At 49.3% G+C, this 15,000-nt stretch overlaps 1 protein-coding gene across 2 annotated transcripts in view; it reads left to right on the plus strand.

Annotated features, from left to right (window-relative positions):
* Nucleotides 1-4,126: 4,126 nt before the first annotated feature.
* Nucleotides 4,127-15,000, plus strand: part of LOC115533002 (RNA-binding motif, single-stranded-interacting protein 1) — an 18,198-nt gene continuing 7,324 nt past the window's right edge. The window contains exons 1-4 of one of the 2 annotated variants that reach the window (XM_030343158.1): nt 4,127-4,365; nt 10,013-10,224; nt 11,901-11,959; nt 14,479-14,570. In XM_030343158.1, the coding sequence (XP_030199018.1) occupies nt 4,315-4,365; nt 10,013-10,224; nt 11,901-11,959; nt 14,479-14,570 (414 nt within the window). In that variant the 5' untranslated portion in view covers nt 4,127-4,314. The remainder of the gene's footprint in view (nt 4,366-10,012; nt 10,225-11,900; nt 11,960-14,478; nt 14,571-15,000) is intronic. The other variant, XM_030343157.1, reaches the window with a different exon arrangement.

The following is a 15,000-nucleotide window of genomic DNA, read 5'->3' on the forward strand; positions in this document are numbered from 1 at the left end:
ACACACACACACACACCACACACACACACACACACACACACACACACACACACACACACACACACACACACACACACACACACACACACACACACACACACACACACACACACACACACACACACACACACATGACATGACATGAGAACAGACAGAGGGCAGAGCAGGGGGTGGGGTATCAGATTTCCGGAACCCAGAGAAGCTCTGCTGAGGAGAGAATGAAAAGGAGTAAGAGGAGAGGCTGGAAGAATTCAGTTACTACACAAACACACACACACACACACACACACACACACACACACACACACACACACACACACACACACACACACACACACACACACACACACACACACACACACACACACACACACACACACACACACACACACATACACACCTACATATACACACACCTACACACACACACACACACACACACACACACACACACACACACACACACACATAAACATACACACACACACACACACACATACAAACCTACATATACACACGCCTACAAACACACACACACACACACACACACACCTACAAACACCCACACACCTACAAACACACACACACACACACACATAAACATACACACACACACACCTACAGACACACACACACACACACACACACATTCACAGACACACACAAACACATATACAGCTATACACACACACACACCACAGGTTTGCTGTTCCACAAACCTGTGGCCCTCCGATGGATCACAGGGTGACCTCTGACCTTTCATCAGAACCACCTGATGCTCCCAGGAAGTGACAGATGGGATTCTGTGTTGAGAATTTAAATGATTTCAACTATGACCAGCATTGTTGTTGTTGTTGTTTTGGGATCAACCGTGGTGTATCTGAGGTTGGAGGGGTTGAATGATACATCATGGTGTATCAGAGGACTGGGGGGTTGAATGATACACCATGGTGTATCTGAGGGGTTGAATGATACACCATGGTGTATCAGAGGACTGGGGGTTTGAATGAAACCCCATGGTGTATCTGAGGGGTTGAATGATACACCATGGTGTCTCTGAGGGGTTTAATGATACATCATGGTGTATCTGAGGGGTTGAATGATACACCATGGTGTATCTGAGGGGTTTTATGATACATCATGGTGTATCTGAGGGGTTGAATGATACACCATGGTGTCTCTGAGGGGTTTAATGATACACCATGGTGTATCTGAGGGGTTGAATGATACACCATGGTGTATCTGAGGGGTTGAATGATACACCATGGTGTCTCTGAGGGGTTTAATGATACATCATGGTGTATCTGAGGGGTTGAATGATACACCATGGTGTATCTGAGGGGTTGAATGATACACCATGGTGTATCTGAGGGGTTAAATGTTACATCATGGTGTATCTGAGGGGTTGAATGATACACCATGGTGTATCTGAGGGGTTAAATGTTACACCATGGTGTATCTGAGGGGTTTTATGATACACCATGGTGTATCTGAGGGGTTGAATGATACACCATGGTGTATCTGAGGGGTTTTATGATACATCGTGGTGTATCTGAGGGGTTGAATGATACACCATGGTGTATCTGAGGGGTTAAATGTTACATCATGGTGTATCTGAGGGGTTAAATGTTACATCATGGTGTATCTGAGGGGTTAAATGTTACATCATGGTGTATCTGAGGGGTTTTATGATACATCGTGGTGTAACAGAGGGTGGAGGGGGGTAATGATCCTCTCAGTGGAGAGCGCTCTCCGCTCAGAGCAGAAACACGCGTCCAGAAGAGGAAGTAACAGTTCACACAGAACAGGCCAAGAAGAAGAACTTCCTGTCGTACTGCTACTTCCTGTTGCTGAAGGACAGGAAGTCCTCCTGCGGTCCCCCGGCGTCACGCTGAAACACGTCCCCGTTAATAAGAGTCCCCGTCTCACAGAGCAGATCCTGGTCTCTGCTGGTCTCTGCTTCCGCTTTATATTCATTAGAGGTATTCGTGGTTTCCTAACTTTCAGAATAACAAAAGGTGTATCATGGACCTCAAACCATCTATTATGGGATGTGAAGCGTGGAGTTGTAATGTATAAGAGGATTGAAGAGCAAAGAATGGTTGCAGAAACTGATCACACACTATATATAAATGTGTACAGTAGTAAATCTGAAGACTGGAGAGATCTCTGTCAAGGTTGAAACAGAAAGGACTGAGAAAGCTCTGAAATATTAAAGCCTGATGAATGAAGATACATCTGCAGTTGGCCGTTAATGCATCCACATTGGTTTCAGTGTTTGACACCTTTACCCATGCTGGACCAAACAGATTAACATCCATCTCTTATAGAGCATGACGGCCATACGTTCATGCATCAATAGTTAAAGAAACTGGATTCTGTACTCTGTTTAATCGTTTGGAAACAGCAGCTAAAGCTTTGGACACCTTAGCCAGAGTAAAGTATACATACGTATACTAAGTGCCCTCACTAAGCAGTATTACAGGCTGTCCTACCTTACAGTGGAGCGCTTTAACAATCGGCCATCATCATACTTCAGGAACAATACTGTTTTTATACTTCCATTGTGACCTCATTCGTCATACAAAGGTCACCTGCTCCTCAGATCAAAGGTCAGCCTTTGCTTCTGTCTCAGCAACGCTGCATGATGATGAATAGGATTCCTCTCCAGGGAAAGGCTGGGCTTATGGAGCCTGTTGTTCAAACGTCTACAACTAAAGCACCACAGTCCAAGCACTTTGTTAAAAGAGAGATGAACGTTTGGCAGTAATTGTTGCATAGAAGGAACTCCAAATAAGGTCAGGTTTATCTGTCAATCATAACCAAACATAAATGAAACTTAAATGTAATCGTGAGAGGGAGGCAGGGCCGTTCCCATTAGTCATGACTGGTGAAGCACAACCAGTTTAATTATGAAGAGCCTGAGTGACACCCAGGAATCCACTGTGTGTGTGTGTGTGTGTGTGTGTGTGTGTGTGTGTGTGTCTGTCTGTCTGTCTGTCTGTCTGTCTGTCTGTCTGTCTGTCTGTCTGTCTGTCTGTCTGTCTGTCTGTCTGTCTGTCTGTCTGTCTGTCTGTCTGTCTGTCTGTCTGTCTGTCTGTCTGTGTGTGTGTGTGTGTGTGTGTGTGTGTGTGTGTGTGTGTGTGTGTGTGTGGGGGGGGGGGGTTGGGGTGTGTGTGTGTGTGTGTGTGTGTGTGTGTGTGTGTGTGTGTGTGTGTGTGTGTGTGTGTGTGTGTGTGTGTGTGTGTGAGTGTGTCTTGTCTTGTCTTGTAATCTCCTTGTTCCTACCAGTCACCTGTCTGTAGTATTAGAGTAGTATGATGTTAGTAGTATTGTAGTAGTAGAAGTATAGTAGCCTACTATTATATTAGTATAGTAGAAGTAGTAGTTTTTATAGTATTATATTAGCATAATAATAGTAGTAGTAGTGGTAGAAGTAGTATTATAGTAGTATTTTATTATTAGTAGTAGTAGTAGTAGAAGTATAGCAGTATTATATTAGTAGTATAGTAGTAGTAAAGTAATAGTAGTATAGTAGTATTATATTAGTAGTATAGTAGTAGTAAATTAATAGTAGTATTATATTAGTAGTATAATTGTTGTAGTAGTAGTAGTAGTATAGTAGTAGTTGTATAGTAGTATTATTTGATGATTTGAAAACATTATTATCACATTCATACCAGTGGACACGGGTCTAACTTACTTCATTTAAATTAGGGGAAAGTTTAGCGGTTAGAACAGCGGTAAGTGAAAGTGTAGAAGACATTAATGTTAATCCTGATTGGTCAACATGTTATTTTGTTAGATCCTGATTGGTCAACATGTTATTCTGATGTCTGTCCAGAACGTGGAATGTGAGGCATGCATCCCGGCTCCACACGTCCACTGAAGGGGAAATAAAGCCGCCATTTTGTTTTTTATTTTGCACATCAAAACTAGTATTCGAAAAAGATACTAATAATTAATGGATTTCAATTAAACTTAGCAGTAATTGTGAAGCTGAACGACAAATTCATGATAAATCATACGGGATATTCTCGATGTCTTGACACAACTCCCCTGTAGTTCCGTGTGAGATGGTTTGTCCCGTCGTGACCCCCTCGCTGTGCGCAGGACGCGCTGCGCAGTGCAACGGGGGCTCATTATCACCGGGAGGAGCTGCGGTCCGGTCAGGTTTAGAGGAGCGCTACGGGTGTAAGGGGACAACTTTTAGGAGAGGATCAATACTTCACGTCACCAGTCGTTCGATTAACGAAGTTATAAACAAGAGGTGTTTGAAGAAAGAACAAAACAACCTTATCTCCCGACCTGAGGATGATTTATGGTAATTCTGGAACAATCCTGAGGACTCCGTACAGTAAACAGGTAGGAGACACCTACACCTCCAGAGAGAGACAGATAGGAGACACCTACACATTCAGTGAGAGAGACAGGTAGGAGACACCTATACCCCCAGAGAGAGACAGGTAGGAGACACCTATACCCCCAGAGAGAGACAGGTAGGAGACACCTACACCCCCAGAGAGACAGGCAGGAGACACCTACACCATCAGAAAGAGAGAGAGACAGTTTGGAGACACTTACACATTCAGTGAGAGAGACAGGTAGGAGACACCTACACCATCAGAAAGAGAGACAGGTAGGAGACACCTACACCCCCAGAGAGAGAGAGAGACAGGTAGGAGACACCTACACCATCAGAAAGAGAGACAGGTAGGAGACACCTTCACCTTCAGAGGAGAGGCTGACCAGGTAGAGGCTTATCGGGAAGAGGCTGACTCTTCTTGATATATTATTATGTATTATTATATATGAACTATCCGGTGTCCGTCGCTCGGATGTGAAACACTAACATGAAGGTCACAATCTGTCCCATGGGGTTCAGTTAATGCTCTGAGTTTACATCCTAACATGAGCCAGAGTTAAACCACAAGTTGGCAACTACATGCTTTATTGTGATGGTTTACGGCCAGCATCAACTTGTAAGTATTAGTATTGGCAGTAGTAGTATAATTCACCTATAGGCTAGTATCCGGTACTATTGATCCTCCTGTGTGCTCTGACTGATGGGTTTTTCAATAGTATTTGATTTGGTCTCTTCCTTCTCACTATGGACCTTCAGGTTGTAGACGTTGGTTTCCACGCCGTGTTCTCTCAGTTACAGAGGTTCTTCTCTGAGGCCTACTGGTATCGTACTGGTTATCACTGGTCTGTGGAACAGGGCAGTTGGTCGGTGTGTAGGGGAAGGAGGAAGACTGGTACTGGTAGGACTGGTACTGGTAGGACTGGTACTGGTGGGACTGGTACTGGTAGGACTGGTACTGGTATGGCTGTATTCTCCTGTGTATCATAGTGCAGGAGGTGTCTGGGGCGGTGCTGTTCGGCCTGTGAATAGGCCCATGTCTCTGCAGCTCTGATAGGGCAGACTGCAGGTCTGGAGAGACCTGATAAGAGGCTCTGGGGGTCTCCACACGCCCCTCCTCGAGGAGCCGCTGCGCTCAGGAGCTCCTGATGCATTACAACAGGTTTGCCTTCTGTACGTCCACCTCCTGTTGCGTGTGTGTGTGTGTGTGTGTGTGTGTGTGTGTGCGTGTGCGCGTGCGTGTGTGTGTGTGTTGTTGCCTCCTCAAGAGGTCCCTGAGGTGATGCCCACTCCTCGGTTGGTCTGCTGTGTGGAGCAGAGCAGGTAGATCCTTCAAGGCTCTCAGAGCTCAGGTAATGTGGGGGTGACCGAGGTCAGGCTGACCTGTGCTCTGAAGAGTGGTGCAACGGTTCACGGGTTACCCGTGAACCGTACGGCTCAACCCTCACGGTTCGGGACTCAAGTGATCGGCTGATAAAAAAAAAAGAAGAAAATAAGTTGTGCGTTCACGTTATCCGCGCATGTTTAAAGCTCAAATTCCGTTTTTTTTATTTTTATTTACTATCCATGTTAAAGGACTACGTGCAGGTTAACCGGAAGTTTTGATTAATGGGTACATAAAGCACTCAAAATATGTATATCATTAATAAAATGTCTCCAAAATAGTGTTAAAGTCCAGTTTTCGTCATTTTTGGCAGTTACGGGTGTTTTCTAACACCATTCAGCGATGACGTCACATTGGGGAGACGTGGTGGAAGGTAGCCTCAACCTAGTACTAGAACTGTGGGGTCTAAGAGGTGGCAAGAACCACAAATAACATGCATGATGGCCCACAGCAGTATAATTTCGAACCTGTCAGACGTGAGCGGGCGAATGAGGAATTGCCGAGAACTGATGGCGGTCAAAGCCAATTAAATGCATGGTCAGAGGAGAATGAGTGGAGAGTTGCTATAATTTAGCAACACAGCAATTGGAGCTAATCAATGAACAGCAGTGCATACAATAACAACACTTTTATTTATTTTTAATGTCAGTGAATAGCACAGAGTGAAAGTCAACGTTTTCTTTATATCTAGTGACAGCGATTATGTCGTAAGTATGCCTATATACCGGTAAGCTTAGTCAGAAGATCTAGAAATAGAAGGCATAATGCTAGCTATGGGCTAACTTAGCCTATCGGACACGCAATCAGTGCACTTGCAAATGAGTGCCTGCAAGTATAACCGATCGTGGTGTGACATTATTTAACCATCAATCTACCGATCGTGGTGTGACATTATTTAACCATCAATCTACCATCAAATACGACCAGACAGATGTACAGTGAACACATACACAAAGCACACCGTCCAACCCGGCGGATGCTGACAGACAGCCCACAACAAGCCAAACATCACCACGGCGGGTGTGCTCTCTCTCTCACTCTCGCACGCCCGTACACAATCACTCCAACTTATCCATCTCCAAGGCTAGGCTGCTTCACTAAGACCACACCTAACCACAAGGCCTTCATAACCATGCAGTGTGCCGAACCCGGAAAGGACACACGCACAGTTGCACACACTCATCTAATGCAAAACAATCCGTTTTTTTCCATTTTGCGATTGAAACAATATTGAGTTTATCCCAATATCCCGAGATAGCGAACCAATCAAATTTCGCCATCTTAGGAGGTTGACGTGTAGCATAATGCTAACTAAATCTATGTATTTATCTATGTATCTGTATAATCTGCTGAACACTCTCTTACTATCTCTACTCTCAAGGGTCTCAATGCGGTTTTGGTCCGTGTCTCCCCAACGTGACGTCATGCAATGCACTCTGGGGGAAATGAGAATCAATAGCAAAACCGCTAAATTAGTACCTACTTTTTCGTATTACATTCCGTTTTGTGATACCGAACAACATTAAATACAATAAATAACAGTTTAAATCTTTATTACCAACAAGCAAATTGCACAAATTTGTTGGAAAATAAACTCTGCAACACAGCCTTTAATAAGAGGAACGAATAATGCCTCAGATTGCACTTTGTTTTGTTTAAATTATTTTTTTATTTCTATTTTATGTGGACCCAAGCAATTTTATTGAATATTAACTATGCTTAAAGGAAGCAGGATTTTTACCAAATTTTTCACTTTATTTTGTTTTTAACATTTTAAGATTTTATTTAAAGTCACGTTTGTCTTGTTATCTTTTTTGTTGTTGTTGATCCGAAAATGATCGGACCCATGACTCAAAAACCGTGACACGATCCGAACCGTGAGTTCTGTGATCCGTTTCTGATCCGTTGCACCCCTAGCTCTGAGCTACACAGGCTCCCAGTGTCAGGCTGGCACCGAGCCCCCAGCCCCCGTGGACCAGGCTGTGCAGACTGGAAGCCATGGAGGAGATTGCGTTCTGATATGCATCACAGGGCGCTGAACACTAATCCACCGCTGGACAGGAAGCCACTTCATACCAATGATGGAGGATCGGAACACTTCCTCTCCATCTGTGATTCAGTTTTCTTTGGCCAGAGGTCGACTCGGATCAACATGTACTTGATGGTCCGAGGACCAATCACTATCAAGGGATCAACGTTCAGAAAGAATATCTTCAATTCACTAAACGGACACATTGTTGTTATAGATCTTGTCTATTTAGTAATTTGACTTGATTTGAATGGAGAATGTTAGCTACAGCCGCTACTTCAGGTACAGATGAAATACCTTCATACAGGTAAACCCCCTCGATACAGGTATAACTCCTCGATACAGGTGGAACACCTCGATACAGGTATAACTCCTCGATACAGGTATAACTCCTCGATACAGGTATAACTCCTCGATACAGGTATAACTCCTCGATACAGGTATAACTCCTCGATACAGGTGGAACACCTCGATACAGGTGGAACACCTGGATACAGGTATAACTCCTCGATACAGGTAGAACACCTCGATACAGGTAGAACACCTCGATACAGGTATAACTCCTCGATACAGGTATAACTCCTCGATACAGGTGGAACACCTCGATACAGGTAGAACACCTCGATACAGGTATAACTCCTCGATACAGGTGGAACACCTCGATACAGGTAGAACACCTCGATACAGGTATAACTCCTCGATACAGGTGGAACACCTGGATACAGGTAGAACAACTGGATACAGGTATAACTCCTCGATACAGGTGGAACACCTCCATACAGGTGGAACACCTCCATACAGGTAGAACACCTCGATACAGGTAGAACACCTGGATACAGGTGGAACCACTCATACTCGCCCTCTAACGGTACTGGTAGATGCTTTTGGAGTGTGTGATCGTTGCCTCTGGCCTGTCTTCACACACTAATCAGCCTCTGCTGCTTCTCGGCCCTCAACACCTGGAACCCTTCAGGCTGGTTATTGTAATGGAGCCCCATGCTCTTCAGTCAGACCTGGGCCTGGTCCTGGTCCCGTTCAGGGTCCTGGTCCTGGTCCTGTTCAGGGTCCTGGTCCTGGTCCTGGTCCTGTTCAGGGTCCTGGTCATGGTCCTGGTCCTGTTCAGGGTCCTGGTCCTGGTCCTGTTCAGGGTCCTGGTCCTGGTCCTGATCCTGTTCAGGGTCCTGGTCCTGGTCCTGTTCAGGGTCCTGGTCCTGTTCAGGGTCCTGGTCCTGGTCCTGTTCAGGGTCCTGGTCCTGGTCCTGTTGAGGGTCCTGGTCCTGGTCCTGTTCAGGGTCCTGGTCCTGGTCCTGGTCCTGTTCAGGGTCCTGGTCCTGGTCTTGGTCCTGGTCCCGGTCCCGGTCCTGGTCCTGGTCCCGGTCCTGGTCCCGGTCTAGTCCTAACGGGACTGAGGTCTCTGCGCTCAGAACAAGATGGGATGCTGTTGACCTCCCTCTCCCTCCCAGACTGTGGGGGAGAGCTGTCAGACCAGCGTCCTCCACTATGGGGGGCCTTACAGGACCCCTGGGACAGGGCTGAGGTCTACCAGGGTAGGCTGGGGGGGTCCCATGGACGCCCAGAGATAAGGGGTTGAAGAAGAACAGAACCCCTTAAGGTGGACCAATAAGGGGAGGGAAGGAATTAATAATCAGAACGAAGTCTCGTTTTCACCAGATAGCTTTGTGTTTGTGATGTCTCGCAAAAAAGTATTTCAAATCTCACAATAAATGTTGGGAGAATTTGCAAAGTATAAAATTAAAAGTAATAATTCAGAACTGTGTCCGTGGTTTCACGGCGTGTTGGTACCAAGTTGCCCCCGTAGTTCACTTTGACGTGAAGTCCTCCGATGGTCTGATTCAGGTTTCCTCTGTTACGGTGCAAACAGAATGCGGTTATTTGATCCTCTTGAAGTTAACTGCTTTAAATATGCTGCTGGCTTTCGCTATTCACAGCATGCCACACTGTGGTTAACCAACAGAAAAAACTGACTCTCTTTCTCTCTCTCTCTCTCTCTCTCTCTCTCTCTCTCATATTCAGGTCCTTGTTTTGTCCTCTTTGACCAGGAAGTAGTTCTCTCGTGTCGCAAACCTAATTGTGAAACCTTTCTCCTCTCATTGTGTGATCCCGTGACAAGTCAGTCTTTGGTTTCGTTTCCCCTCTGTGGCTCCTCACCTCTGTGGCTCCTCCCCTCTGTGGCTCCTCCCTCTCCACCGACCCTCCTCCTTGTTTTCAACTCCAGCCGCCTGTCGCGCCGTCGCAGCCCACGGCCCTGCCCACGGCCCCGCCCATGGCCCCGCCCACGGCCCCGCCCACGGCCCCGCCCACGGCCCCGCCCAGCCCAAACAGCAGCAGCAGCACAGCGGGCTGGGAGACCCTCAGCCAGACCAACCTGTACCTCCGGGGGCTGACCCCCACCACCAGCGACTACGACCTGGTCCAGCTGTGTGGGCCGTGAGTACCCCCACCCCCAACACCACCCACACCACCCAAACACCAGCCCCAACACCACCCCCCCCCACCCCCACCGACCACGACCTGGTCCTGGTGAGTACCCCCACCCCCAACACCACCCGCACCACCCAAACACCAGCCCCAACACCACCCCCCCCCACCCCCACCGACCACGACCTGGTCCTGGTGAGTACCCCCACCCCCAACACCACCCCCCCCCCACCCCCACCGACCACGACCTGGTCCTGGTGAGTACCCCCACCCCCAACACCACCCCCCCCCCACCCCCACCGACCACGACCTGGTCCTGCTCTGTGGGCCGTGACTACCTCAACCCCACCCCCACTACTACCCCCACCCCACCCCCACTACTACCCCCACCCCACCCCACTACTACCCCCACCCCACCCCACTACTACCCCCACCCCACCCCCACTACTACCCCCACCCCACCCCACTACTACCCCCACCCCACCCCACTACTACCCCCACCCCACCCCACTACTACCCCCACCCCACCCCACTACTACCCCCACCCCACCCCACTACTACCCCCACCCCACCCCACTACTACCCCCACCCCACCCCACTACTACCCCCACCCCCACTACTACCCCCACCCCACCCCACCCCACCCCACTACTACCCCCACCCCACTACTACCCCCACCCCACCCCACTACTACCCCCACCCCACCCCACCCCACTACTACCCCCACCCCACCCCCACTACTACCCCCACCCCACCCCCACTACTACCCCCACCCCACCCCACCCCACTACTACCCCCACCCCACCCCACTACTACCCCCTCATGGTGGTTAAATACCAGTTCCATTACTGAATATAGGATGGTTAAATACCAGTTCCATTAATACGTCTATGGTTGTTAAATACCAGTTCCATTACTGAAACTATGGTGGTTAAATACCAGTCCAGTCCATACCAGTCTGACTGGTGTCGCTGGGTCACTACTTCCTGTCTCATAGCTCTGCGGTGAGGTCACACATTCTTTAGCCTCCCTCTTTGTGTCTTTAACAGGCGGCTCTGTCTGATAGTCCAGCTCACAATGGCTGAATCTGAATACTCATACTTGACTACTATATAGTATGCATTTTGTAGTACGCCACAAAAATAGCGCGTCCGATGCTCCGTACGCATTGTGTAGTACGGAAAACGTTTTCCGAATGCGTACTACCGCCACAGTAAACAACGGAGTTCACTACGCTATCCCACAATGCAACCGGAGTCTAGTAACGAACGAAGAAGAGATGGCTGACCCGACACCACCAGAAAGACGTCGTAGAAAGCGGCGAAAAAAAGAGACATTAAAAAGAGTAAAATAGTAAAGTAAGTAATTAAGTAAAAAGAGACATTTTCAATTTAATAGCAACGATGACAAGACGGAAAACAGGTAACTTATCAAGGTAATTTTGCCGGCATCTGAGGGGAGATACGTCATCTCCAAACATCCGGTGGAGTTTCGGCGGCGTTCGGAAGCGTTGGGAGGCGTTCTACGCATAGCTGTAGACCGTAATACACTGTCAAGTGTAGTACCGTCAAGTAGTAGACACTGAACAGAAATAGTATGTACTAAGTATTCGGATTCAGCCATAGTTTCCTTTCTGCTCCTCCTTTCTGCTCCTCCTTTCTGCTCCTCCTTTCTGCTCCTCCCAGGTACGGGAAGATCGTATCTACCAAAGCCATCCTGGACAAGACGACCAACAAATGTAAAGGTGTGTGTCTGACGGGAGGAGAGGAGAGAGGAGGGGAGGAGAGGAGAGGAGAGGAGAGGAGAGGTGGAGGGGGGAGGGGAGGAGAGGGGAGGGGGGAGGAGAGGGGAGTTATAGTAAAGTAGAGTAAGAGTTAGAGGTATAGTAGAGTTAGAGAAAGAGTAGAGTACAGGCCGATCACATGAGGCTGTCCTGGACAGCTAGTTAGAGCTAGCCGTCGTGTTAGAGCTAGCCGTCGTGTTAGAGCTAGCTGTAGTGTTAGAGCTAGCCGTCCTGTTAGAGCTAGCCGTCCTGTTAGAGCTAGCCGTAGTGTTAGAGCTAGCCGTCCTGTTAGAGCTAGCCGTCGTGTTAGAGCTAGCCGTCGTGTTAGAGCTAGCTGTAGTGTTAGAGCTAGCCGTCCTGTTAGAGCTAGCCGTCCTGTTAGAGCTAGCCGTCGTGTTAGAGCTAGCCGTCGTGTTAGAGCTAGCCGTCGTGTTAGAGCTAGCCGTCGTGTTAGAGCTAGCCGTCGTGTTAGAGCTAGCGTCCTCTTAGAGCTAGCCGTCCTGTTAGAGCTAGCCGTCGTGTTAGAGCTAGCCGTCGTGTTAGAGCTAGCCGTCGTGTTAGAGCTAGCGTCCTGTTAGAGCTAGCCGTCCTGTTAGAGCTAGCCGTCCTGTTAGAGCTAGCCGTAGTGTTAGAGCTAGCCGTCCTGTTAGAGCTAGCGTCCGTGTTAGAGCTAGCCGTCGTGTTAGAGCTAGCGTCCTGTTAGAGCTAGCGTCCTGTTAGAGCTAGCCGTCGTGTTAGAGCTAGCCGTCGTGTTAGAGCTAGCCGTCCTGTTAGAGCTAGCCGTCCTGTTAGAGCTAGCGTCCTGTTAGAGCTAGCCGTCGTGTTAGAGCTAGCCGTCCTGTTAGAGCTAGCCGTCCTGTTAGAGCTAGCGTCCTGTTAGAGCTAGCTGTCGGGTTGTTTCAGGACCGGGCGTTCAGGACCCCAGCTTGAGGAGGGGCCTCGGGGGAAGGGGGAGTGACATGTCCCTGACTCCTCCCCCTCTGCTGAGACCAATGGGGAGGGGAAACGTGAGGTCCCCCCCGGTCCCACACACCCAGCACAGACACACACACACACCCAGCACAGACACACACACACACCCAGCAGAGACACACACACACACCCAGCACAGACACACACACACACCCAGCACAGACACACACACACACCCAGCACAGACACACACACACACCCAGCAGAGACACACACACACACCCAGCACAGACACACACACACACACACCCAGCAGAGACACACACACACACCCAGCACAGACACACACACACACCCAGCACAGACACACACACACACCCAGCACAGACACACACACACACCCAGCAGAGACACACACACACACCCAGCACAGACACACACACACACCCAGCACAGACACACACACACACCCAGCACAGACACACACACCCAGCAGAGACACACACACACACACACCCAGCACAGACACACACACCCAGCACAGACACACACACACACCCAGCACAGACACACACACACACCCAGCACAGACACACACACCCAGCACAGACACACACACACACACAGCACAGACACACACACCCAGCAGAGACACACACACACCCAGCACAGACACACACACACACCCAGCACAGACACACACACACACACACCCAGCACAGACACACACACACACACACACACACACCCAGCACAGACACACACACCCAGCACAGACACACACACAGCACAGACACACACACCCAGCACAGACACACCCAGCATAGACACACACACAGCACAGACACACACACCCAGTACAGACACACACACCCAGCACAGACACACACAGAGCACAGACACACACACACCCAGCACAGACACACACACAGCACAGACACACACACACAGCACAGACACACACACCAAGCATAGACACACACACACACCAAGCACAGACAGACACACACACACACACACACACACACACACACACACACACACACACACACACACACACACCAAGCACAGACACACACACCAAGGACAGACACACACACCAAGCATAGACACACACACACCAAGTAAAGACACACACACCCAGCACACACACACACACACACACACACACAGCACAGACACACACACACACCAAGCACATACACACACTCAAGCACACACCAAGAAAGCACACACACATAGCCGTGCTGTGTGTGTGTGCTTGGTGTGCACACGCACACAGCACGGCTATGTTATGAGAGAGAGAGATGGCTGAGACTCATGACCCTGTTACCTAGGTTACGGCTGAGACTCATGACCCTGTTACCTAGGTTACGGCTGAGACTCATGACCCTGTTACCTAGGTTACGGCTGAGACTCATGACCCTGTTACCTAGGTTACGGCTGAGACTCATGACCCTGTTACCTAGGTTACGGCTGAGACTCATGACCCTGTTACCTAGGTTACGGCTGAGACTCATGACCCTGTTACCTAGGTTACGGCTGAGACTCATGACTCTGTTACCTAGGTTACGGCTTCGTGGACTTCGACAGCCCGGCGGCGGCGCAGCAGGCAGTGGCGGCGCTGAAGAGCAACGGAGTCCAGGCTCAGATGGCCAAGGTGAGATCACACCCCTCTGTTCCCCAGCGTTCCTCAGCGTTCCTCAGCGTTCCTCAGCGTTCCTCAGCGTTCCTCAGCGTTCCCCAGCGTTCCTCATGTTCCTCAGCGTTCCTCATGTTCCTCAGTATTCCTCTCAGCGATCCTCAGCGTTCCTCATGTTCCCCAGCGTTCCTCAGCGTTCCTCATGTTCCTCAGTATTCCTCTCAGCGTTCCCGAGCGTTCCGCAGCATTCCCCAGCGTTCCTCAGCGTTCCTCAGCGTTCCTCAGCGTTCCGCAGCATTCCCCAGCGTTCCTCAGCGTTCCCCAGCGTTCCTCAGCGTTCCTCAGCGTTCCCCAGCGTTCCTCAGCGTTCCTCAGCGTTCCGCAGCATTCCCCAGCGTTCCTCAGCGTTCCCCAGCGTTCCCCAGCGTTCCTCAGCGTTCCCCAGCGG

Source organism: Gadus morhua, chromosome 20, assembly GCF_902167405.1.
Source record: "Gadus morhua chromosome 20, gadMor3.0, whole genome shotgun sequence".
Lineage (NCBI taxonomy): Eukaryota > Metazoa > Chordata > Actinopteri > Gadiformes > Gadidae > Gadus > Gadus morhua.